The 24652-nt window shown below is 37.8% G+C and overlaps 1 protein-coding gene across 2 annotated transcripts in view; it reads right to left on the minus strand.

The window, feature by feature from the left end:
* gabrg2 (gamma-aminobutyric acid type A receptor subunit gamma2) overlaps positions 1-24304 on the minus strand; it is a 47007-nt gene extending 22703 nt beyond the window's left edge. For both annotated transcript variants that reach the window (XM_086309217.1, XM_086309216.1), the window contains exons 1-6: positions 23839-24304; positions 14899-15038; positions 10546-10613; positions 4820-5040; positions 3535-3617; positions 1592-1729 (exon numbers count right to left, since the gene is read on the minus strand). In XM_086309217.1, coding sequence (XP_086165343.1) covers positions 1592-1729; positions 3535-3617; positions 4820-5040; positions 10546-10613; positions 14899-15038; positions 23839-23954 — 766 coding nt within the window. In that variant the 5' untranslated portion in view covers positions 23955-24304. The remainder of the gene's footprint in view (positions 1-1591; positions 1730-3534; positions 3618-4819; positions 5041-10545; positions 10614-14898; positions 15039-23838) is intronic.
* Positions 24305-24652: the final 348 nt, after the last annotated feature.

Consider the following 24652-nt stretch of genomic DNA (forward strand, 5'->3'; position numbering starts at 1 on the left):
GCCGTTAGATAATTAAATGATTCTTATTTTATGAAAGTAATTTTATTTTGTTCAAAAGGAATGTGGCAAAAGGAAAGACAAAAAAAACATTTAAAAGATCTGATGCTTCACGGTGTTTTGTCACAGTTTCTATTTGTCACATTTAGAAAATAATGGATTACCTAACAGCAGTAACAGCTTTTTACTCCCCCAGCAAGCACTTCAAAAACAATACACAATATATAACCTCCAAATTAACTGTTTGTCAGAGGAGAGCATTCCACCTCCACCATCTGGCATTATAAACTGTTCTAATGTTAGCTCTATAACTTTTAAAATGAACACTATAAACTGCACCTACCCTACAAAAAGAAAGAAAAAATAAATAAAAACAGAACAAAAGGTAGAGAACAATAAACCACATTTTAAGGGCATTTAAAACCAGCCATACTAGGTGTTTCACTTTACAACTTTTCTTTTTTTACTGCTGGACTCTAAAAACTGTAAAGCTGTACGCCTACTGAGTATACCAAACTAGATGTCCTATCTGCAAGCGATGATAAAGACAAGCAGACTTCAATTAAATGAATATAACAGGAGTTAAAGCTAAAAACTACTTGTACATCCATGTTTTTAAATAACTCTTTCAGAAACATATATTTAAAAGTTGACAGTTGGGGCAAATAGACGCTGCAATTGCTGCCCTTCCTTCCAAGCAATTTAACATTAGAGATTACAAGAGAATGTTTTAATTGCATTTACAAAACAGACATTTACTGTAACTTTCAGTCCCTCTGGATAAAGCAGCTAATCTAATGAGAAGGAACATTTCTCTGGTCTAAAGTTAATCTCTGTGGCAGGCATTAATGCATTCACAAGGATCGCATTTCCCTGCCAACCATTAAATACATCAGTCTCTTACTGGCATCTTATGAATATAAATATAGCCATAGATATTTCCAATCTTATATCTAAAATATGCAAGCAGGATGAAAATGTTGAATGGTGAAAAATGCTGAGAACTGACAGAAAACTTGAGTGAGCGATATTCCCTGAGATGAATGAGATGCCATCTTTGAATACTGTTATCCAGTTCGTGTAAAACTGAAAAGTGCCATCCCACTCTGCAGCAAAAAAATTCTATTGAACGTCTGTCTATCGATCTTGAAGGGGAAGCGAGCCATAGGTAGCCCTTATGGAGTTTACTTGAAGCAGTGGGCTCTAAAAATGAATAAAATCCACGATGGATCATCCCTCTGTCTCTCTAAATGTTCACGCTGTACCCGACAGCAACAGCTACCAACACATGTGCTGTAACTAGTTAAAGATCAGTCAAGGACAAAGAGTGGTGGTTCTGTGGGAATGATTAACTTTCTATGGTAATACGATGTATAGATGTGTCCGCCAAATAAAAACACTGATGCATTCAAAGGTTTTTATGTATGAAATTCTACTGCACGTCACATGAGAGATTACCTATGCTGGGTAAAGACTGATCATGATTTATGATGGGTGCTTGACTTGCAGTCCTCACATGCTAGAGAAACCCTGACTGTCCTAACTGAATAAAAGAGAGTTTTAATTAGAATTTTTCAGCAGCTTATTTTCTTACCAGACACAGTCCTGACAATCTCAGAGGTGTTCCTCAGGCCCACAAAGGAGAACTGGTAGAGCCTCCAGGAGCGAATGTCCCCAACCTCCACTGAGCTCCTTTTCCACTTGTACACAATCTCCTCCCTGGGGTAGCCATCTGAAAAAGGGAGGACATGGAGATTACTTCAAACTCATTAAAGGCAGGAGAGAAGCTCAAGACTCGACTGCATAGCTATGCTGTCTTTTATTTTAGAGTAATCCGTGTCCACCAAGTCGGCAAGCTTGCAAATAAAATGTTTCATGAAAGAAACATTATATAACAGACTCCAGCACAACATGTTGACAAAATATCCAGTCCATCTGTGGGGCGAAAACGTCTTTGTCACTAACATCACTTAAAAGCAAAGATTACAACACAGCTCTGTAGCTGGCGATAAGTTGGATTTCTATAATTTTATTACTTCCAGCACATCCTCTTTTATACAAATCATAACAACAATCTTAATAGAGTACAGCTGAGTCACTTAGACAAACAGATGCATTTTCATAATTAAATCATGTATGTGAGTATCGAATTTGTGTTCTTACCATCTCACAGTAAGAGTCTGTCCCTCAGTATGGGTGTTAAAGTTGGGTGTTCTTTCAGCTCTATTTAAATTTCAGTCTAGTACAGTCTTCAGTCTAGTGATGAGCTGTGTGTAGCAGATGAGGGAGTAGTCTGAATAATGCACATGAACTGCTTTCAGAGCAAACTTGCGATGATTTTATCACTAAAGTGCTCTCAGACATCCAGTAATGTCTGACCTTAGAGGAGCAGGGGGATGAAAGGTGCTGCCCATTTCCCACATTACAGCCACAGAGGCTGGCAGACTTCATCTTTACTGGTAATGCATTCAGGACACATTATTGATTCAGACTTCTTTTGATAAGCTGGAACAATAATGCTCCTATGAATTCACTTTGGGCCTAGTTGTGCTGTCATAAAAGCCACTGTAATCCAAATACTAAAATGCAATATACAGCAAACTGAAACAATATACTCTGCTCTGTGTGTCTGAAAAGTCCTGAAGCAAAAAAGTTTGGCCTGATCTCGGCTGACTACAGTCAAAATCGCCGCAAAAGAGGTTGCGCTGGAAAATCGACCATGCTTTGTTGCTTTGTGGCACATAAAATGTTCATAAAATGTGAATGCAAAGTGCGGCACACTAATCCATCTGCTGCTTCTGAGATTGAGCTCATACTGTACATCAAAGTTCTGAAAAACATCCATAGCTTTCATCAAATTTAAATGAAGGCTTGTGTTCCGTTTTTAGGTCTGCTTTCTTGTGAAGTGGAGCTATTTAGGAATCATTTTCTCTGGAGAGTATCCCCTGGTGTGTCTCTCCATATATCCACTGTGACTTCAGCAGATAACTTACCCCTGTCCAGTCCTAACATGGAATGACTAACTCGTTTGGACTTGTGTTACTTTTTAAAATGTCTTTTAGAACAATACTGACAGGTTTCAGGAAAATAAATGAATAGTGCCTTTGGCTTGAATAAATAAATGCCTGAATGGTTTTTTTGAATCTTGTTGTTCATTTATTCCACATTCTAACACATTCATAAGGTTTCACTTGCTTTCAATTGAAAGGCTGTTGTTGCTTTTTACCAATCTTAGACCTAACCAGTTACATTAAAGCATACTTTACATATTCTACATCCATAATTCCTTTCCTATTTACATAAATACACACATGACTCATGTGCCTTCTTTTAGGTAACTGGAGTGCTCCCAATGAAAATCTTAAATGGTTCCAGCGTTAATTCCTTGATTTGGTCTGTTGGATAATCACTGCTTAAATTTAGTCTTTGCTCACATGTGACGTGTTTAGGGCCTTGCTGCGTTTGTGTGTGTTTGTTTGAGAAGACGAAGACAGGGAGGGGTAAATCAGTAGGGTTTCAGCATATGGTCAGACTTACAGCTTGAAAACTCCAGGGGGCACGAGTGTTCATCCATAGGGAAGTTGTTCAGTTTAAGCTGGCACTCGGCATCGATGGTCAACCTGCAGAGAGATGAAATTTAGCTCCATGAACACAAAAATGCAATATGTTGTACAATACTCTATATAAAACCAAATTTTTCAGTCTAATCACCAGGTCACCAGGGATGGGTTTTGTTTTATGTCATATTGTTCATTTCAGACGAAGTCTGGTACATTTTGGCATTATTGGTTTTATTTTGTTATGTGAAAATTCTACAAAAAGGGTAGCTCACACCAACCGCTAATCCTTATCATAAACGACACAAGAAATTATTAATTACAATTTCAAAATTTTTTATTTTTTTACAGCTACAGTTCTTTTTCACACCTGAGGAAGTTTGAAGGAGAAGTCATTAAACTTCCTCTTAATGAGAGAATAACCTTAAATGACTTTACCCATCCACGCACTCTCTATTGTCTTGTATCATTGTGCACCGAATCACAGCGGCCATCCTAATTAACAACCAGTGGTTAAGTTCTGAGTCCCCTAAATTAATGAAGTGGAGAGGCAGTGTTCTGCATAGGGAAACATCCATCACAGCTCGATTGAGTCCGGAAGACTTCACTTACTCTCTTATTATCACTACTGATGTATCGTGGTGTCAGTGCAAATATTTATTTTTGATCTATCAACCTATTTTACATATAGCATGCGTTAGTTTCATGGTTTTACAGTCAGAAACATTGTGAGTTATATGGTTTGAGACAAATTAAAGCAATTAAACTATTGAACGCTGATGTAAAATTAAAAGGCTTTTTTTAAGCTGCATGCCAAAGCAGGTGTTCCTCCATCTCAAAAGGCAATTTTCTGAATCATTCAACACAATGGATTTTTCTGTACATTAATTAATGTTAACCATAACAAGCAGGAAGCTAAAATTTCCCAAGGCGTGTTCAGGATAATCAGTGTAAAGATTACTTATGTAGAATGTCCTTACATGCAGGTTAAGGCCTCTGTGCATATTAGGAAGCTTAAAGGCAACATATGAAAATGAGAAATGAAAATAACAAAATACTAAGAGAACAAAATCCAAAATGCCAAAGACTCAGAATAATGAAACACTAAGTACAAATGATAAATAAATTATGAAATAATAGAAATAATTCAGTGTGATAAAATTAAGCTGGTGTCAGAGATTCCAAAATTCACTTTAATAAATCTGTCAGTTGTAGATGAATGAGAAACATGCAAATCAGAAGCTCCAGCATCACTGACGTTTTACCTCAGCGTGTAAAGTATTCTGCCGTCATTCCATATCCTGAGCATGCGATTGGGTGTGGTGATCCAGTGGGCATCGGCCTTCTTTGAGTTGCGAAAGAAAGTATCTGGGATCCATATTTTTCCAACCATGTTGCTGTTGAGACGTAGAACCTTCATTGTGCTGTTGAATTTTAATCTTCTGTCGTACCAGGTCTGAGCAAAAAAGATGTCGATGGTGTATTCCTAACGACACAAAACGCAGTTTCACTCAAACTGTCGTGTTCAGTTTTACTTCAGAAAAACTGAACATGCTTCACATTACACAACAGATAAAGGTCTGATAAAAGATTTCATCTAGCGCTGTCAACAACATGCAGCTTCAAACTGTGAGATGCTATAACACCAAATTAAAAATGTGGGCTCAAAGAGAACTTTTTTCTGTCTCGAGGGAACTTTTCTATGCCAGAGGAAACTTAACGCTGAAATGCATTTGCATACAATTTTCTTAAAGGAGATGGTGTCTTTTCAGGCCGGGAAGTGCTTTTGTCGCAGCTAAAGAGCACTGTTGAAAAAAGACCAGCTTGACGTCCTCAACCTGAAAATTAAATGTTCAACGGGGCAATTAATAACCCCCATTGTTCGACTGAAGTATTACCCGACCTTATAACCTGCTGCCTCGGCAGCACTTTGTCCTGGGCATTGACAAAACCTTCTGTCTCCTATTCAGTGCGGTGACACTATGTGTTGGAACATACGCACTATATGGAGGAAAGCATAGGCAATACACCTCTGGGAGAAGAAGAAGAGCAATAGGTGAAACGTGACAGGTGTAGCGTTAGGTGAAACATTAAATAGAGAGAAAGAGAGAGCTATCATTCTGTGTTATTTATTTTGTTATTTGGATAGGCTCAGCGCTGAGGTTCAAAGTGAAGTACAGCAGGAGAGAAAAAAATCTGGGGATTTGTGTGTAAGAGGCCATAGAGGCATTAACTTTCTGACAAAGCTTATCCCAACAATAAAGTCTAAATCCTTGCCAAAGAGTTCCAAATGAGATTTGAAAAACATTTTCACAAGGCAGAATTCCCATCCTTTCAGCAGCCCTTTTTATCACAAGGGACAGACAGACAGTACAAATACAATGATAAGAGAAAGGCTGAATGACTTAGGATCTTCGAGGATCTTCATCTGCGCCCCACTGAGCATGATAAACATAAATAGTCTGGGATCTTTCAAGGCCTGGGAACTTTTTATTCTTCTTAGTATTCAAACAGCTCTAAAAGCAGCTCAGAAATGTTCAGGTGCAGCGGCTACAAAGCAGCAATGTATCATTCATTCTTTTTATTTTTCAGACCTTGACCTCTTTCCCAGTGGCGTGTCTAGAAAATTTTTGTTGGGGGGGCCAGGTAGGGGCACAGATTTGGAGAAGGGTGGCAGATGTAATTGGCAGATAATGTTAAAAACAATTCTACCAACCGTTAACCATAATTCAATAACCCTGTAAACCTAATAACCGTAACCTTATTAGAATGAGATTTTAACCACTACGGTGCAAAGTGTTTAGATACTGTGTTGATTAAGTACAAGAGATACAATCAGTCAGTGTTTATTCAGCATTCAAGGACATCAATATTTGCATAGTATTTTTACTGACATGTAGTGCACATATGTTTTGGGCAAAAACATTTTTGAATATTAAAATACGAACATTTTTAACATACAATTGGCAAATTAGCCAATTCCAATGCAAAACCAATGCCTGTTAAAAAAAAAAAGAAGAAGATAATCTTCTCACAAACTGGTGTTTGATTTTGAAACAGGAAAAAAGTGGAGAAACAACTGAAAAGACTAACATTTGAATAAAACCTGAAAGCAAGTAAATACTTTATATGCTGCCTTACTTTGGTAATATTGAGAACAACACTGGCTGATGATGAAATGCAGTCAGCTGGCATGGTGACACTGCCAGTATTAACCTGCAGGGCTGGACTGGGACAAAAAATTGGGCATTTTCACTACAGATTGGCCCACCAGGTATTAAAGCCATAAAGCCTTTGAATGAAAACAAATGCTGTTGTGACAGTGATGTACAGTCTTTTTGGTATATGTATGATTTCTATACATTTTACGTCAGATAAAAACTTTCTTCGCAAGATTCAGATAATTATTTAATAAAAGCTAGATATTTTAAATGAGAATAAAAAAGAAAAGTATTTCTTTATGCCCTCCTCTCCCTGTTAATGCCCTACCTGGCCCCCTGGCAACACTTTGCTAGACCCGCCCCTGCACAGTTACCAGCTGTCAGCTACATAAAAAAAGGATCCTGGTGTTATTTATCTCTCAGAAACAGTTCATAACTTCAACTCATTCATGTCACCTAAAAGGTAAACCTGTTTCTCCATCACCTGTTCAGCTCTGATGATTCAGTAAGGACATCTCCTGGTTTCATCTTCATGTTTCCCTCTCACCACATATCCAAACCGACATCATGACCAGCAGCTTTACAGCTTTACAGCTGTGGCTCCAGCAAACATTCTAACTAAATAAATTCTAACAACAGCTGATCAAGCTTAAACGTGCTGCTGCTGTTTAGCGCGACATCTGCTGGTTTCCTCTTTCTGGCGCAAAGTGGGTGATAAACAAACAAGAGAGACGATCAGCTGATCATTGATCAGTTTCATGATTGAAGTAGCAACAGGAGAGAGAGGAGAGAGAATGAGAGGAGAAGAGGCAGCTGTGCAGCGTAAAGACAGAATAACTCCAGTTTTGTGTCTTTTTCCATCCTAGCTGAAGTCCGGGACAAACTGCGTCTCTTCTCAGCTCAATACCAAACCCGTAATATTTTCTATGAATGAGGGACCATTCCATTTTTAAGGAGCTGTTGGCAACTCTACTAACTAACCTTATGAATAAAATAAAGTTCACTATCAGTAACATCATAGCAACCGAACAGCTGTATAAACTTGTCATGCTAGCTCACGCAGTATGAGGTATTGTAACTGACTGTAAAAAGTCAGCACAACGAAAATAAACTCCACCTAAACTTGGTTTATATCTGACCCAGATAGACTGCAGGTCATAACTTCTTACCTGAAGTTCAGTTCACCTGACACTCGGACTGGTGGCCGCCTCGGGTCTCTCCTCCTGCCTCCCCTTCCCTCATCCACCTGCTGGCCTCTGTGGAAGCCCCGCCATAGCCACCACCAAACCACTGAGTTATTTTTACACATCGACCTGCATCTTATAACTCATAACTCTTATGTTAGCTGCCCTCAGTAGCATACTGTCTGAAATATTCGATGGTTGCAAAAATTCTTTAAGTGTTATTTTTTTCCTTGGTATTCTAATTTCACCGAAGTTTACTAAACTCAACAAACTTAATATTACTTACCGGGACATTTATTCTGTCCTCATTTTCTTTCACCGAAAAATTGTTTCCTGCAGTGTTGTCCTTCGTGCTTGGCTCTCCTACCTTTGCTAACGTGATGCGCATAGCGCAGAAGCCGATGCTGCATTCACTTACACTCGGATATCTGAGCTTCACCGTGAAAACATAATCGTACATTTGATATTTGATTGAATTTTATTGTTTTACCTTTGGGGTGGCACCTGGGGTGGCCAGTCTGGTTGGGGGGGTGGCCTGTGCCCCCCCAGGCCACCCCGCTGGACACGCCATTGCTCTTTCCATCTGTTATACTGTTATACTGTCCCTTATAACTTGTTACTTAGCCATCTTAGATTCCTACTGCATAAATAAGAAATCAAAACTGTATTCATGCCAAGATTCACACCCCCGTACAATCAGAGTACTCTGTGCTCCTCAGAAAAACTACCAACCTAACAACATTTGTCATGTTATAGTGTGAAATGACTGGCCCAAGCACATGTATTACATATGAATGCGAGGCAATCAGTCAACCTTTCATGTCAAAATGCCCTCTTCATAGAAGCACAGCCAGGCATGGTCGCAGACTTCCTAATGTGAGTATAAGCACACATTTTCTAACTGATACCATCATTGCATCTCTTCTTCCATCACTTTAGCCAGAGCGGAGTGGGTGTTTTAGCTACTTACCAAAATGGAATGGCATCACAGTGTAGAACAGATTGCTCATGTCATGAAATGATAACAAGGAGGATCAATCTCCTCCTTCTAGACCACGCTTCCCTACTTTGTTGTTACTTCTGCATTAAGGGGTCACCAATATGAATCAGTGAACATTCAGCATTTCAAACATTTTTTTTTTCCACTCTAACTTCCTTCTAAGAATCCAGCAAAGGGATTTTTGGAAGTTGAGAAGCTCTCCCACACATGTTGGCTGACAGAAATGTGAAATTGTGTAAGAGTAATGCGTCTCATGTTGGACGGACTTGTCTTGGCAAGTAACAAAGTACTTAAAAAAACACACAATTCTATTCGTTTTATTCTGTATTATCATTAAATTCACATAAGATCATAAGAAAAATATCATTATAACACAAACACACACACACACACACAGTAAACAGTATCAAACTTTAAGGAAAAGCAATATAGCAACCCAGTATTATGACAAAATGTGTAATAGACACACACTGGTCCACCGTGTTCATTTCACGGTTTGCCTCTCCAAAATGTGAAATGGACACACGTGCACAAGTCGCATTACTGCATGCAGAAACTGCATTACCATCATGGGGAAATAATACATTTAAAGCCACAAAATCTGTAGTGAGTAAAAACATATGAAGTACATTCCAGGGTCCTTTAATCACCAGAATCGATTAAGCTAGGATAATGTCTGTTTAAACACTTTCCTGTGATTATTTTCATGTTGGCTTGAAATAAATTATCTTCTTCAGCTGCAACTTCTGCATGCATGTACATTTCACGTTTTGGAGAGGCAAAGTGTGAAATGGACACGGTGGGCCGACATGTCTATTACACGCTTTATTGTGATATCGGATTAAATAAAGGGCCACTGAAGATTAGTGTGAAGTCAATATCTCACCGAATGTGAAATATAGCCACAATCTTCCCCGCTGTTATAGGATTTATGACACTGAATAATGAACAGATTTTTTTTTTTTGAGAAAACATTATGATGTCCCAGTGTTTTAGAACTTTTGTATATAGCATAACAAACAAACAAACAAAAATACTGAACTGCATTAGAAACATTCATGAACTACTGCTATTGGTTAACAGAAATACATTTAGCAAAGCTACGGTATCATGGTTTTAGCAGCAATTCGTGATTCACAATCATAACAGATATGATAGAAATTTTTTTTTAAAAAGCCCTTGCCTTTAAACCAGACCCAAAGAAAATAACAAATTAAGTATATTTAGTTGAACAAAACACAAAAAGCTTTGACAGTTGACTCAGATGCAATTCTTGGCATGTACAAATCCAGAATATGTCAGGATTTGCCAGTGCACACAGTCATATTCAAATATACTGCCGTGAGATCTGGCATGCATGCTGAGCAACACAAAATTGTTACCTGTTATAATGTTTTGTCTTATTTAGACATATGAGGTGTTCAACTGCAATATGTTAACTCTTTTGTATTTGCTTGATTAAATTTAAAATAAAAATCTTTTATAACTCAATATTTCTTTATTTATTAATTTCTTACTATTAGAGATAAATAAAATGTACTTAATTTAATCATAATGCTAGACTACAATGACACTAAAGACTTACGCATACTAAAGTACTCTCTACCAGCTTCACAATAATTAACAATAAAAATGTATTCACTTACCATATTGATGGCATTCACTGGTCCAATGCTGTTGACAAACATGTCTGTGTGGATCACTGTTGGCTTGACTGCAATGAAGAACAGGAAAAAACATTTTAGAGGGTAAAAATTATCTTTCATATGGTAGCACAAAATTTTCCAGAAGGGTTAGATTGTTTTATATGTCACCATCAAAGGGAAAAAGAAGGCGACGATTCCCTTTGCTGTGAAAGTGTGAATAGAAAGTGTTTGGAAAATATCAGTGTTCAGTTAGATGGCAGTGAGAGGAGAAACATGAACATGTTGTTTAATTCACACCTGGAAAACAGGTCATCTACACAGTCAGCACCAAGTTTGTTGAAAATTGAATATTTTGATGTGGATCTTTGTCAGGCTTTGAATTTGCAACATCTTCTTCAAACCAATGGGAAAAAACAAACACCACGAGTACTCAATAATACATTATTTAAGGTAGATGATTCTATCCATCACAGAAGCTATGCAACATGCATCCAACCTTACATCAAAGTTTATGGGAAGAACTCAAAGAACCTATAAAACCTGAAGGTTTTGCAGGTTCCTTAGCTGACAACAAGGAGTTGAACCTAGATTATTTCAGTGTTATAAATGCTCAGACCTCCTTTCTTTAGACTAAGAATACATGGGCAACTTCCACATCAAACTGGTTTCTGAGAACCCCACAATCATTCTCTATGTATTCACTGTTGATATCATTTTTCACAAAACAAATATATTACTTAATTTTACAATGAATGAAAACCTTTGCATGCACTAGTTTTGCATGTATCTATCTTCTTTTGCACCTGCAGTTATACCACTTGTCCACCTTTTTATGTTTTACCGTTGTTGCCTAATTGCCTTTCCTGAGTTAGCAAGTTAGGCAGCCAGGGACCAGACAAGAACGCTGGTGTCAAATGGACATACATTCTCTGCTAGAGCCTCTGAGGTAGCCTGAATCAACTTGTACATGTTGCTATCTAATCTTCATGGATGACTGGCTGCTATGTCTTAGAGGACAGTCAGGTTAAAACTCAACCACCCTCAAGGTTTGATGTAGGAGCTTTAGTGAGTGTGAGAGAGAGACTGAGGAAGTGAGTGCAGGTTTGCATCCATTTCCCATGTCCCTCAAAGGCAAACATAAATGTGTGTTGCACTCCCACCCTACTGACATTGTTTGCACGTGAATGAACACAAACACATGCATGCAAAACAATGAGACACATATGCAATGGTCTCAAATATTGTTACCTGTAAATAAGTGGGGCGGGATATATCAATGAAATCATAAGGGACATATATAATCATAAATTAAAAAAAACATCAAATTTTGGGACTAACAAAAAATATATTAGGACTGGGCGATATATCGAGTTTTTAAATATATCGATATATTTTTATACGAGATATGAGATGTGACAATATTGTTCATATCAATATAGTCTATGTCAGGTTATAATTATACTTGTGGAGCCGCGAGTTTGCCTCTCCTTCGTCCACTTTTGTAACTCCCCCTCCCCCATCGCTTCACCTGCAGGCAACAACAAGATCAGCTAATGAGCTAACAGCGCTCGCGCGTTAACGCCATTCAGCCCCATGCACGGGGCTGCACGGCCTAAAATCCTTTCATTTTCCCAAAACTCGACAGTGCACCTTATGTATGAGTTCTGGTTGTGGTTACTGACCGCGAACCGCTTTTATGTGGTACAAGGCGCTCAGCAATCTGTCAAAAAATGTTTTAGTACGTACTGTACTTCAACGTAAAATTACCGTATTGTGTGTGTTTAAGGACCACAAATGGCACCTGTTCAGAGACGTGGTTACAAAGAGGATTTCAAACTCCAGGCTGTCAGTCACGCAGTAGAAGTTGGGAACAGAGCAGCTGCGAAATCTGTCTTTGTTACTATGCTCAGTGTCTTTTAATTTAGATTTTGACTGCACAATTGTGAGCTTTTTGTTACGCACAAAAACAACATTGTTTTATTTAATTTATGGAGCATTATTATTTAATAAATGCTGAAAATTTATTTCTTAGTCATTTTTTCATGTACATCTACGCTGTATGTTAATAAAAGTGCCTGTGTGACATCTGGGACACAGTGTGACTAAGAACTCTCTTTTTGTTTTTACTTTATGGCTTTATTCATACTTATGTGAAGAAAAAGAACTTGAAGTGATGGCGGTCATCCAGACTACTGTATATATGAGTCTAAGAACAAAGGATGCCATCAAATACTGTACATCTCATTTTATTTTTTGCATAACTTCAATAAACACTTGAATTAAAAAAAAAACAAAAAAAAACAAAACATCGAGATATATATCATATATCGCCATCCAGCTAAAGAATATCGAGATATGAATTTTGGGTCATATTGCCCAGTCCTAAAATATATCATTGATATAAAAATAAATGTTTTATTGTCTTCCTAAAATTCAAAACTTCCTCCTGGTAACAATATAAAACAAGCCAATCCATTAGAGCTGAAGCCTAACATCATCTAACTTAGTGTACAACAACTCTAAGTCCTTGCTTCTGTTCTCCATATTAGTGGATCTTTAAAAAACCCTGATCGCCTCTAAGAGTCTTAGACCATTTTTTCTGTCTCACAGTCCGATTGCTTCAATTCTTTATATACAATACACTCTAGTTCCATTAAAATTAAATCAGCATCACGATGGACTTCCGATGGAAGCTATGGCACAATCAGCAATTAATCTAAATCCACAACTTTGAGAGCTCTGAGAAGTGGAGTAGAAACTTCATTTTGCTTTGGTATGACTGGTTGGTTGTTGGCTCAGATGACAGTACAGCCAGTTAATTATATCCCCTGTGTAGATGTGTAACTTGGTGGCAGCTGGAAGACTAGCGCTGAGAGAGCAAGATCACAGAACATTTGAAGATGATGGCTAAGACTGTGGCAGCCAGCCGCCCAGCTAAGCAGCGGCTCTCTTGGTTGCAGCTTCACCTCAAGCACATCTAAGCTGCTCTTCAATTTATAGCACAGACCCACTTTCAAAGTATCAAGAATAATGACCATCCCTCATAAAACCTGTCACTTTATAGGTGGTATTAAATATACTGTAAAATACGTATAATAATGTACATCGTATACAGGAAAACATGAATACAGACTAATGTAAAGGATTTGTTGCTGATGCTACATCAACATTACTCTGCTACATTCATGCGCAGAATAAATTTATCATTTAGGTCAATTCATTAGTCATGCTTAATAAAGTTATGATTGAAATTAGGTCAAAATCTTTCTGGTGCTGTATTCCATCTGTCACAATGGACTATGGCCTTTTGTTGCAACAAAATTGCTTAATGATGGTATAAGCTTTCACAAAGCAGAGAAGTAAGTAGTAAAGGATTTTTATAAACTATCCTTGTCATTTTTTGCCTGAATACAGCACTGGACAGTGCCAAATGTGTATGAATATTATAGTGGGTGAGCAAGCAAATTTTTATAGTACCATGTAGACTGGTGCAGCTTTATTATTTGACACTATGTCACTTCAACACTATTTCTGACTTTAACTGAGTTTCCCAGGAAACCACTGACACATTAATCGAGTATTCAAAGATACTGAGTATCTCCCTTATCTGGTCTTGCAGATGGACGTGATAGGCTTCTGCAGACAAGGAGTCCTGCTCAGCTGTCTGTCAGACTCCAGAGAGTAAGATAGCTGTCTACAGGCTTGCAGGATGGTGACAGTTTCCCTGACCGTACTGCATGCATGTGCATTTTTTAAGAGAAGTAAGGGTCTCGGAAAAAAAAGACAGCTGGTATAAAGCTTCAACAGTGTTTTTTCACAATTTCTAAAGACTACTGAAATTTTAAGACTATGGCAAGGAAGTTTTACTTTCATTATCTATTTATTATGTTTGAAATGGCTGTGCTTTTTATGAGTGAACCAGAAAATGAATGCTTTGTTTTACTGAAAATTGACTTAATAATTATAACTACATCTAAATCTATTTTTTTTATTATGAATTATGTATTCAATGATTCATAAGGCTAATTCTGTTGTTAAACAGAGGTTATAAGTGTGTTTGTCTGGTTTGTGTTTAGTACACTGCCAGCTACTTCATTTAAAGGTCTTTGTTTCTGGATTGTTAATGAAACTTTGTGCAGCCACTCTTACAAATCTAGACCTGGTTCAGTAGGTTATACATTTCGGTCTACAGTAACATCAGTGTAACACAAGTCACTTATATTATAACTCTTAACCCAAAACCTAAGCCTAAGTACTGTTGACTCGTTGTTGAATAGCTCTAATTACAAATTTTGCTAGATATCTTTATGATTCTGTGACTAAACATATTATCTGTGAAAAATCAGCGCCCACCTCCGATGTCAGGTCTGAGTTTGTTGTCATATCCATCTAGTAGGCTGTTTAGGATGTGTGTGACATCACTCTCATACACTTTGGGAGTCAGCACCCACGTCTTGTTAGACACCTCATCATCGTCATCACTCTGGACGGAGCTGCAAGGGAGAGAGTAAAAAAATGCATATAATCAGCAAATTCTTTTGAAGGGATACAAAGTAGATTCTTTCCCAGTGGTTTCCCATGTGGGTTTTTTTTTAAAGCAGAAATCTTTAGGTGAGAAAGACAGAAAGAGAAAGGTATTTTAATGATTAAAGGATTGATTTAATATTTTTTTTCGTTCCTGGTATTTTTTGTGTAACAAAGTACTTGCATAGTTAAATAAAAGAACAAATACAAGGCGTGTCCTCCGTGTAGGCAAATGCCTCATTTCTTAAACTTTCATGACATTCAGTTTCATTTGTTCTCACTGTAAAATCTGTTAGCTCACTTACTATTTGGAAAAACATATTTCTATAGACATATATTTTCAATACCCTTATGAGATATTTTGAATATATTTGATATTTTAAGGCAGTTTAAGGCAGCATTTAGATCAGATAACTCGGAGTACAAACAGACTGCTTGCTTTCTGATATCTGATGTGAAAAGAATTGAATTTGTATGAACGCATTCATAAATGCAGATCTGCTTTTGCCATAATTTTGCTGTTCTCAGTCTTGTTGGAAAAAAATATTAATTGTGACCTCAAGATGAAGCGAGGGTCATACAGATATGTGCAGCTAAGATAATATATAAAAGTATATGACAGCTACAATCCCGTGTGGCACTGGCTTTAATCATTTATTTAGTCTTCCTGGAAGCCTTGTTCACACTCTGTCCCTATCAAGACATGATGTTCATGTTTAAAATATTGCAGTTTGATAGTTAGCAACCTTGTTAGTATTAGTAATACCAACTCACCATAGTTCAGACAGTTGTAACCTAAATAAATAATAATCAATTAAGTAATGATGACTCACTTATATAACATTTTGTTTTCTTCCAATCAGGAAAAAACAAAATCTGTGTGACAGATTCTTAAGGGATGAAAGTAAATTTCTATTGAAATTTGACCATTAAGTCAGTTACACTAAACCTCAAATGACTTTATTTTTTCTTTTTAGCAATGGATACAACTATGCATTGAGTATGTGATGAAGGACAAAAACAAACTAAAGCCAACAACTGTCTAACAACGATAATACCATCTGCAAAATATTTTCTTTTTAAATGTAAGTACGTGTAAGATTTGTGTGTGCTTTTGCTGTATTTTTTTCCAGTAACAGCTAAAACTCTCCTTTAATTTTCAGGTCAGTGATTCTATAGAAACAATGAATAAATTCAAACAAGGGAATCTGTCAGAAAAGCTGCTTTTAAGGAGCCCAAATATATGTGAGGACAGGACATTTTTCCAGAGTTTACTTTCTCACCTCAGACTTATCACATATATCACATATACCACCACACTTGAGCTGTAAATGCTTTCCCTTCTATCCAACACCAAAGTATGATCCTGGTAAATTATATTACTAAAACAAAAGCAGTCTTAATGTAATATAAAAGGGACAATTAATCAGCTTACAACATCCTATACTTCAAAAGACCTTCCATTAACACGCATTTTTAAAATAAAAGATAAGATTTTTACTGCCAGTGGGCAAGATGAAGATATGTAAGTAACATACAGAGAAGAACAGAGAAGAACAGAGAAGAGGCATGTTGGTGAAAGAGATCACAGGGCAGATTTATAGGCATACAAGCACAAGCTAAATTTGCACTACATCTTTTCATTCAATTTGTGTGAGCACAATCTGTATGTAATTAGTGTGTGATTTACCAAGACAGCAGTTCATTATACAATCAGTGGTTGGACTGCCCTCCAGAAGGTTTTTGTTCATGAAGGAAAAGAATACATAAAGAAATGCAGTTTGGTGGTCAGGTTTTCCTGAGATTAGCAGGCCAATAAGAATGTCAATGAAGATCTGTGTAAATACTGCAGCAAAACTATACAAAAACCTTTTAGCTTCTCTACAAATACATACTTGACCTATATCATATTAGGTGTTCAAAAGGGTCCCAAAGAAACATATATAATCTGCTTTAAAGCCGAGTGCTTTGAAAATAAGCACACAAAAACATTTTGGTCTAAAATTGATTTCAGACAATTTTTTTGCCTTCAGCCTATTCTGTTTTTATGTGTGTCTTTTAATGATGTTTTACTGGTCTTATGTCTAAATAATTTATTTTTATGTCTGAATATTTATCAACACTTCCTTTTATATATACATACTGATTTAGTAAAAAAAAAACAGGGAGTTTCAGATAAGAAAGTAGATGAGAAGATACCTAAATGGTTGGACACTTCCTCTCTTGGCTCTAATCCTCATACCATCACAGATCGGGATCACTTGGGCACCTCTAGCAACAGCTGGATTAGATCAAGGAGATGGCCAACAGACCAGAAAAGCAACCTTGAAATATTTGTGAGCTTTCAACGAGGCTTTAGATGGGGAGATGTCTGAATAAAATAGTAAAGAATGAGAAAGAATGAAAAAAACATGGTAAAACACAAGGGTAGAAGCACTGATGGCTTTCTTGTGTTCTTCAGTTGGGTGTGACTAATGTTTTGAACAGCAGTCCTCCTACATTAGATACCATTAAGAGCCATATATTACCAAAACAGAAGAATGGGATATCTACCATAGATAGTAGGGGTGCAACGATACACAAAATTCACGGTTCGGTTCGGTTCGATACTTTGGTGTCACGGTTCGATATTTTTTCGATACAAAAAATGTTCATGCATTTTTAATTTGTCATTTATTAAAATTATAAATATATATTTTAACTCAAAAGTACAGTTTTTAAATTTAACCCTAACCCTTGTGCGTGTTTTTTATTTTGACAGCGAATGCGCACCTGCGGACCACTTATGTGCAGCCCTGGTTATTTAGCTCGTCATATTGCAGCCACAGAAATTCTTTTGTCCATGAAACCATAAAGCTGCACTTTCTTTTTGCCTTATAGTCTGATTTGTCATAACTTCTCCGTTTTGTGGTAAGCTTTTCTTTGGCTGTCACTTCTTCACCCTGACCTGTCTTATTTGGCTCAGCAGAACTGAAATGCTTTTACACACTCACTCACATAAGCTCAGCGATTCTCTGCGCGATCAACCTCTCACATGTTTAAGCTGCGGGAGATTTCACTTGTCATGTTTGCATAGTAAGCTAACGATTAATAAGACGATGTCAGAGGAATTGGTGCACAAATTATCATCACTCACAGATCAGTGCTGTCGCTCTCTATACACAGTTCGCACGATTGCAAAGTGAAAGCAAAAAAACAAGCGCAAATTCAATCGCGACTTCAATATGTCACATATTGACAGTTGCTCTCCGATGCCAATGACATAATTACCCAGCTACATTTCTGAAAGAATGCAAAAGCATTGACATATATTTTTCCTACAATAGCCCGACGGGCAGGGCAGAGATAGATTTTGGTAGCCCGACTGAAAAAATCGCTAGCTCCGGGACGTCGGGCTAGCGATATTGCGAGCCCTGTATCTGATTGAGGAATCACTCATCTTTGGAAAAGAGAGTTTATTACAGAGAAATGGCTCTTTCCAAAATAAAAGCTATACTATCCGCTTCTTCTGGGCTATATTCTCAGCAGCATAAGGAGAATCATGTGCTAACAGCTGTCTAAATGACTCGGCTAAAGTTAGTAGCATGCTTGCTTTTTTTTGTCTGCTTCCACTTGTCTTTGCACTAGGATGATGTCGGCGTAAATGTGCAGTCATATTCGTCGTGTTCCCACTAGTGCTTTCAGGTTAATCTCGTTGAAATGACCTTAACGCCACAACACGGCAAATCTCCGTTAACGAGCTACCGCCGATCGCTCCGTGCATGGGGCTAGACGGCCAACACGTTAACGAGCTAACTGCGCTAGCACACTAGTTCACACCAATGTAATTGAGCATTGCATGGCACATCCAACATACTGTTTTACTTTAGTCCATGACTCGCTTACCTTCAGGGTCATACGTCACATGAAAACCAAAATAATTCCAAACGCCAGAACTGAATGAGGGTGGGGGAGGTGCCCTGCGCTCTTCCTTCTGACTATGCTGTCTGTGTTGAGCGCTCAGTGGATCTGCGCTGGACAGTGCAGCCTAGGCGGAGTAGTCGAACACAGATTCACTGAGCGCTCAACACAGACAGCATCGTCAGAAGGAAAATTGATAAAATAAATTACAAATGTTGTATTGTTCGATACATATGCGTACCGAACCGAAAGCACTGTATCGAACGGTTCAATATCGATACGAATATCGTTGCACCCCTAATAGATAGATAGATAGATAGATAGATAGATAGATAGATAGATAGATAGATAGATAGATAGATAGATAGATAGATAGATAGATAGATAGAGTATGCATTTTTTCAGATTGCTGCAATTTAATCATCTGTATTCATCTCACAGAATATCTCTGTGTATATGGAAATGTTCCAAATATGAGTAGATCAAAGGAAGAGCCATGTGTTCCTCACTACAGGCAGATCTAAGGGTTTGCCTATTAATTCTGTACCTGAAGGTCCACAGAGAGCCCCGTGTTAGTGCCTGCACATGCATGCTGCATGTGTATATCTGGGTTCTTACTTATGCATGTGCACTTCAATAATTGTGCTGGTATTGACTGTGGTAACGACAGTATTGGAATTTCAATTAAATTCTCATCTCAAGTTTCATGCAAAGCAATAGTGAAGTATCCTCTGCTGCAGTTTCACATATTCACAAGAGGGTCCAAGAACAATAATATCAGTAATATCAGCAGTATAAGCAGCTTTCGACCTCATCCAGTTTATCACTCTACCACATATGTTCCAAACTGCAGCCAATAAAGCAGCATGATCTAATGAACCTTCATGATCCTTATTACTCAACATGAAATTTATCTTGCACCTTTGGCAACAACACAACAAACTCTTCTGTACATGATGTTGTTGATGCAACACTTTTCACAGACTCTACAGACTGAAAGAAAAAATATACAGTTGTATTTTGTTAGTAATGATATTTTACTGACAAATCATATGGCTCTAAACGTTTCAAATATTATATTTTGTTTTTCCTTTAATCAACCTGGAAATTTAAATAAATGAACAACTGAAGTTGTGTTACTCACATGCTGTAATATTAACATCCAATTACCAGGATTTAACTGCTCTACTTAACTGCATTCTGGGATCCTAATACAACCAATCTATTTACAGACCAATCCACTGTAAACCACATTACAAAGATTAGAGCATATTAATAGATTTTGATCAGTGGGCGAATATAATGAGCCGTTTCTGTAATAATTTCACTTACATTAAGTTAAATCCCAGTCACACAGGCCTAGAAACCAGTTGTTGGCTCCATGGCAAACACAAGTACAGCGGGAAAAATTTGTATTCTGTGACTGTGATTGTTGCTGTCTGTCTGTGAAACCAACAGCTAAGGCCTGAGTCACGCTGGCCAAGACACTAAATGTTTATTTTTCTAGTCCACTGAGGTATATCATGCTACACTGAAAACCACGACGCAATTGCATTTTTGTTACTCAAACGATAAATAGAATTAATCTTCCAAATAAAAGCTGCTCATTTTTTCAACTTGTGTTGCAGCTGAATGCAAACTACAGGTGACCACACTAATTACAAGAAGCTTTTTGGTACAGCACCCTCTTTGTGTCTTTGAGACCAATTTCACTTAGCAACCTCCAGCAACCACTTGCCAAGACACATTTTTCCCTAGCAACCAGAGGTTGTCACATGGTCTCTAGGCCTGTATGACTGAGACTTAAAGCGCCAAAATCTATTAATTTAGACTCTTTAAAAGTGAGTATATATATATATATATATATATATATATATATATATATATATATATATATATGTGTGTGTGTGTGTATATGTGTGTATATATATATATATATACAACAGGAGGCCAAAGTGCTTCAACTTAAGCCCTCCCACCTTTATTCCAAAATTTCTTTGACTTCAATATCTACCAGAGTTTCTCAGTTGTAGAAAGGTAACCATGAGTGTTGCCTGTTTCTTTTACTGACCTGTCAAACTGTCTTCACTATAGGCAGAAAAAATAAAATAAAATAAAAATGACAACATGTCTTTGCTATGAACTGACTTTTAGGAATTCTAAGACACAAATTCACATGATGTTAATTATGGAATACATGGCAGTTTGTCAAAACTCCTGACCCTTTCCAAGTGACAAGAAGCAGATGATGTATGGCAGTTTGGCAGACCATTTAATTCACTGTAGGTTTCCAATTCGATGGAATTCTGTCTAAAAATACCGACAAACTGATGAGAATCGGTGGCAGATAGGGATAATTGCAATGGGCATACTAACATACTAACAGCTACTTTATACAATTAGCATAAAATGTGTAGTGAAATGTTTCCCATATTATTAATACTTAACAGCAGCTCAAAAATTGAATGGACATAGATTACATCCTATGTACAGAAAATACGTCTGCCTGAGAGATTTTTGTAGTCAGAAATTGAACTCTACAAAGGCGCTAGTTGAATAAACAGACAGCATCAATATATCTTTCAACTTACAGTTTAATTTGCTTTTGTTGCCTTAGAAATCACAGTGCTGAATAAATGGCACTAGCTTTTTATGTTTGTCCCACAATGAAACACAGAAAGCCTTTAGAAATTACCACAGTGTGCGTTATAAATGTTATCTTATATATTCTTTCCATTTTTCTAAAATGTAACTGAAAGCTATAAGGTCATTTTGACTATGCTAGCAACATGTTTAAAGAAAGTTAAGACAGGACCGTGTTTACCATTTCCTTCTATTAAATCTTCTTTTGTTACCAAGTGTTTGGGAACTGAAGCATTCAAGTTCAGCATAGTCAGGGTTTCTTTAGATTAGCTGGCTAGACAACACCTAGTCCAAGAATTAGATCAACGTAACGTCTTAATCAACTTTCTTTGTTAATCCAAGCATTCTTCTTCTTCAGGCCTTAAGTGCACTCACACAAAATGGATTGAGTGAGATATAATGTTACATTTGTTCTGTACAAAATGGATCAATTAAGTCCCACCAACTTCAGTGGGAGGTCAGGAAGTTAATAAATACTGATGCTAGAAGGTTAAAAATATAAAGCAAATAAATAAATTAGACTTATGTAACGAATTTCATCTGCTACCTAACATGCTTGAGTTTGCAAAATCATCATCTGGGATGGCACATAATGTAAGTACCACCAGACTTTGCTCATTCTGACATCACTCCATCATGTCGAGGCCCTCTTCCCATGATCCCTCGCCTGAAAATCTTCTAGTGGATCCTGGTTATAGATCTGACACCTACCTACCCACGCATAGAAGAAAATACCAAAGAATCTGCAACCAAATTCCCCCTTCTTCTGCTTGAGGGTGTTCTGCAAAATTTGATCTGTGACAGTAATTGACTGCACTACCTGAGTAACTGACTGGGTTAACGTATTGTGATGCAGTCTGACATCACTACACATAGTAAATGTCAATGAGTCACAAAGTAGCACAAAATACTGAATGCATGCAAAGACCTTGATGTCTTATAAAAGAGCTTTCATACATGAATCATAAATTACTTCCTGTCAGTGGATGCATTTTAATCATTATGCCATACATAGGACCGAAACTTCTAAAATAGTTTGAGTCATACTTTAAGTGTGACCTCCGCACAGGTGTCTGCATATGGTCACATATTGATTAGCAGCATTTACTCAAGTGCATTGTATACACCACTTTACTTTTCCAGACAATTAGAAATACACAGGCCTAACAATGTAGATCTGGGCAAGGAGCCCCAAGGTTTTGACCAGCATGACGGTGATTGAACGTCGGTTGATTTATCTGCCTCCATTTTTCACCCTCCAGCAGCACAAGAGGAAACCGATGCGAGGAGCCTAACCATCCCCTTGCTCTCCAGTATTCTTATCTCACTATACAGGGATGAAGTCGTCACAGGAGCAGCCACACAGCTTTCTTTCTTCTCTTTCATTGTCTTTGTAACAAACACAATTTCGGCCCACAGTTAAAGCAGAAATGTCAGGTGTTTTTGGTTGTGTGCCTGTGTTGGGCAAGGATCAGTGCATATGTGCTGTCCATTTCCTTATTGTGCCTTCATATTTATATTCTCTGTGTGATTGTCTGCCATTTTGAAATGCTTATTTTTTTATTTCGAATACGTGGGAGGAAAGGTTCCCTCTTTATCCTCAAGTTTGCCTTTATAACAACCGATTGTTTTCATGTGGCCTCTATTCCATTTCGACCTCCTCCGGCCAGTGCGTTCATAACAAGGCTTTGACTCTTAGAATATACTTGAAGACAGCTTAACAGACTAAATGTAGCCTTAGCTTCACTCAACTTAGCCTGCCACTATGCTACATCTAACGCGGGGCAGATTGGGAGGGAGACACTGGTATCGTCGTATAAATGTGTATCACTGTTATTCGCTTTTCAAAGCCAAATATTCAATCTGTAGAGCTTTGTGAGGATTTTTTTTTAATTAAAAACACCAACAACACATTGATACACAGGGTGTAGCACACATACAATGTGCATGCGTGTATCGCTGAGGCAATTTTAATATTATTAACAATATTCCACTTCAACTGGAACCGCAATTAAACGTGCCACATGTACACCGAAAGCTCCGGTTTTTCCCCCTAAATACAAAACTACATCCTCTCAGCTACCCAACGGCTCAGGATCCCCTTAATAGCACGCCAGTGTTGGAATGGAGGCACTGCTATATTTGCTGTTAAAAATCTGAAACATGCTGACCAACGGGCCGAAACACAGTCGTGGTTTTGAGAAAAAATACGCGTTAATATCTTACCTTGTAGAGTGATTCACGACAATAAACACCCAGAAAAGCAGCTTCAGCGGGAGGGAAGGCTTCGCCATCGGTATCGAGCATTTGAAGGCTGATTTTGGCGAAGCCATCATCACCATCTTCGTCTCCTCTTTCTTGCAGATGGACGTGTCCGTCTATTTACTGTGTTTCCTCTCTGCGATACATTACGCACGCTAGCAGTAGCCGTTCTGCAAATCGAGACTGGAGGCGAGCGCGCGGCGGTGTGAAATCAGCCAAAACAAAATCGACGCGAGTCGAAAAGCTTCGTTTCGTATCGCCCGTCTTCGTGCGTGTGTGTTGCCGTTTCGACAGCACTGGCAGGGGCCTACAAGACTGGTACAAAACAGCGAAGCCCCAAGAAATAAGCTGCTCCACTATCGAGAAGCCAAGAAAGGCAGCGAAGCCTCAGTCTGAATGCAGATTAACACTGGGGTCAGAGAGGAACTGATGCACGTTGCTGCAGCACGGATCAACACATGCGTGGTTTCACTAAGCGGAAGCACCAAGTTAAGGTTTTGAATATATATATATATTCAAAACCTTAACTTGGTTATATATATATATATATATATATATATATATATATATATATATATGTGTGTGTGTGTGTGTGTGTGTGTGTGTGTGTGTGTGTGTTAGACTGTTATAATTACAATTACACTAATGTATTAATATATTGAGATGAGATATGATTGTGTGTTTCTTGGTGTCTTACACATCTGCTTGGAATGGTTTAATATGCTACAGGCATGAGCCCAGGCAAATCACTCTATCAGAACCTCGGACAGCTCTATCA

This window comes from Aulonocara sp. 'chitande type north' Nkhata Bay, linkage group LG10 (genome assembly GCF_057382095.1).
Source record: "Aulonocara sp. 'chitande type north' Nkhata Bay isolate Kocher_YH1m ecotype deep benthic linkage group LG10, A_spYH_male_GT1.1, whole genome shotgun sequence".
NCBI classification, from domain to species: Eukaryota; Metazoa; Chordata; class Actinopteri; order Cichliformes; family Cichlidae; genus Aulonocara; species Aulonocara sp. 'chitande type north' Nkhata Bay.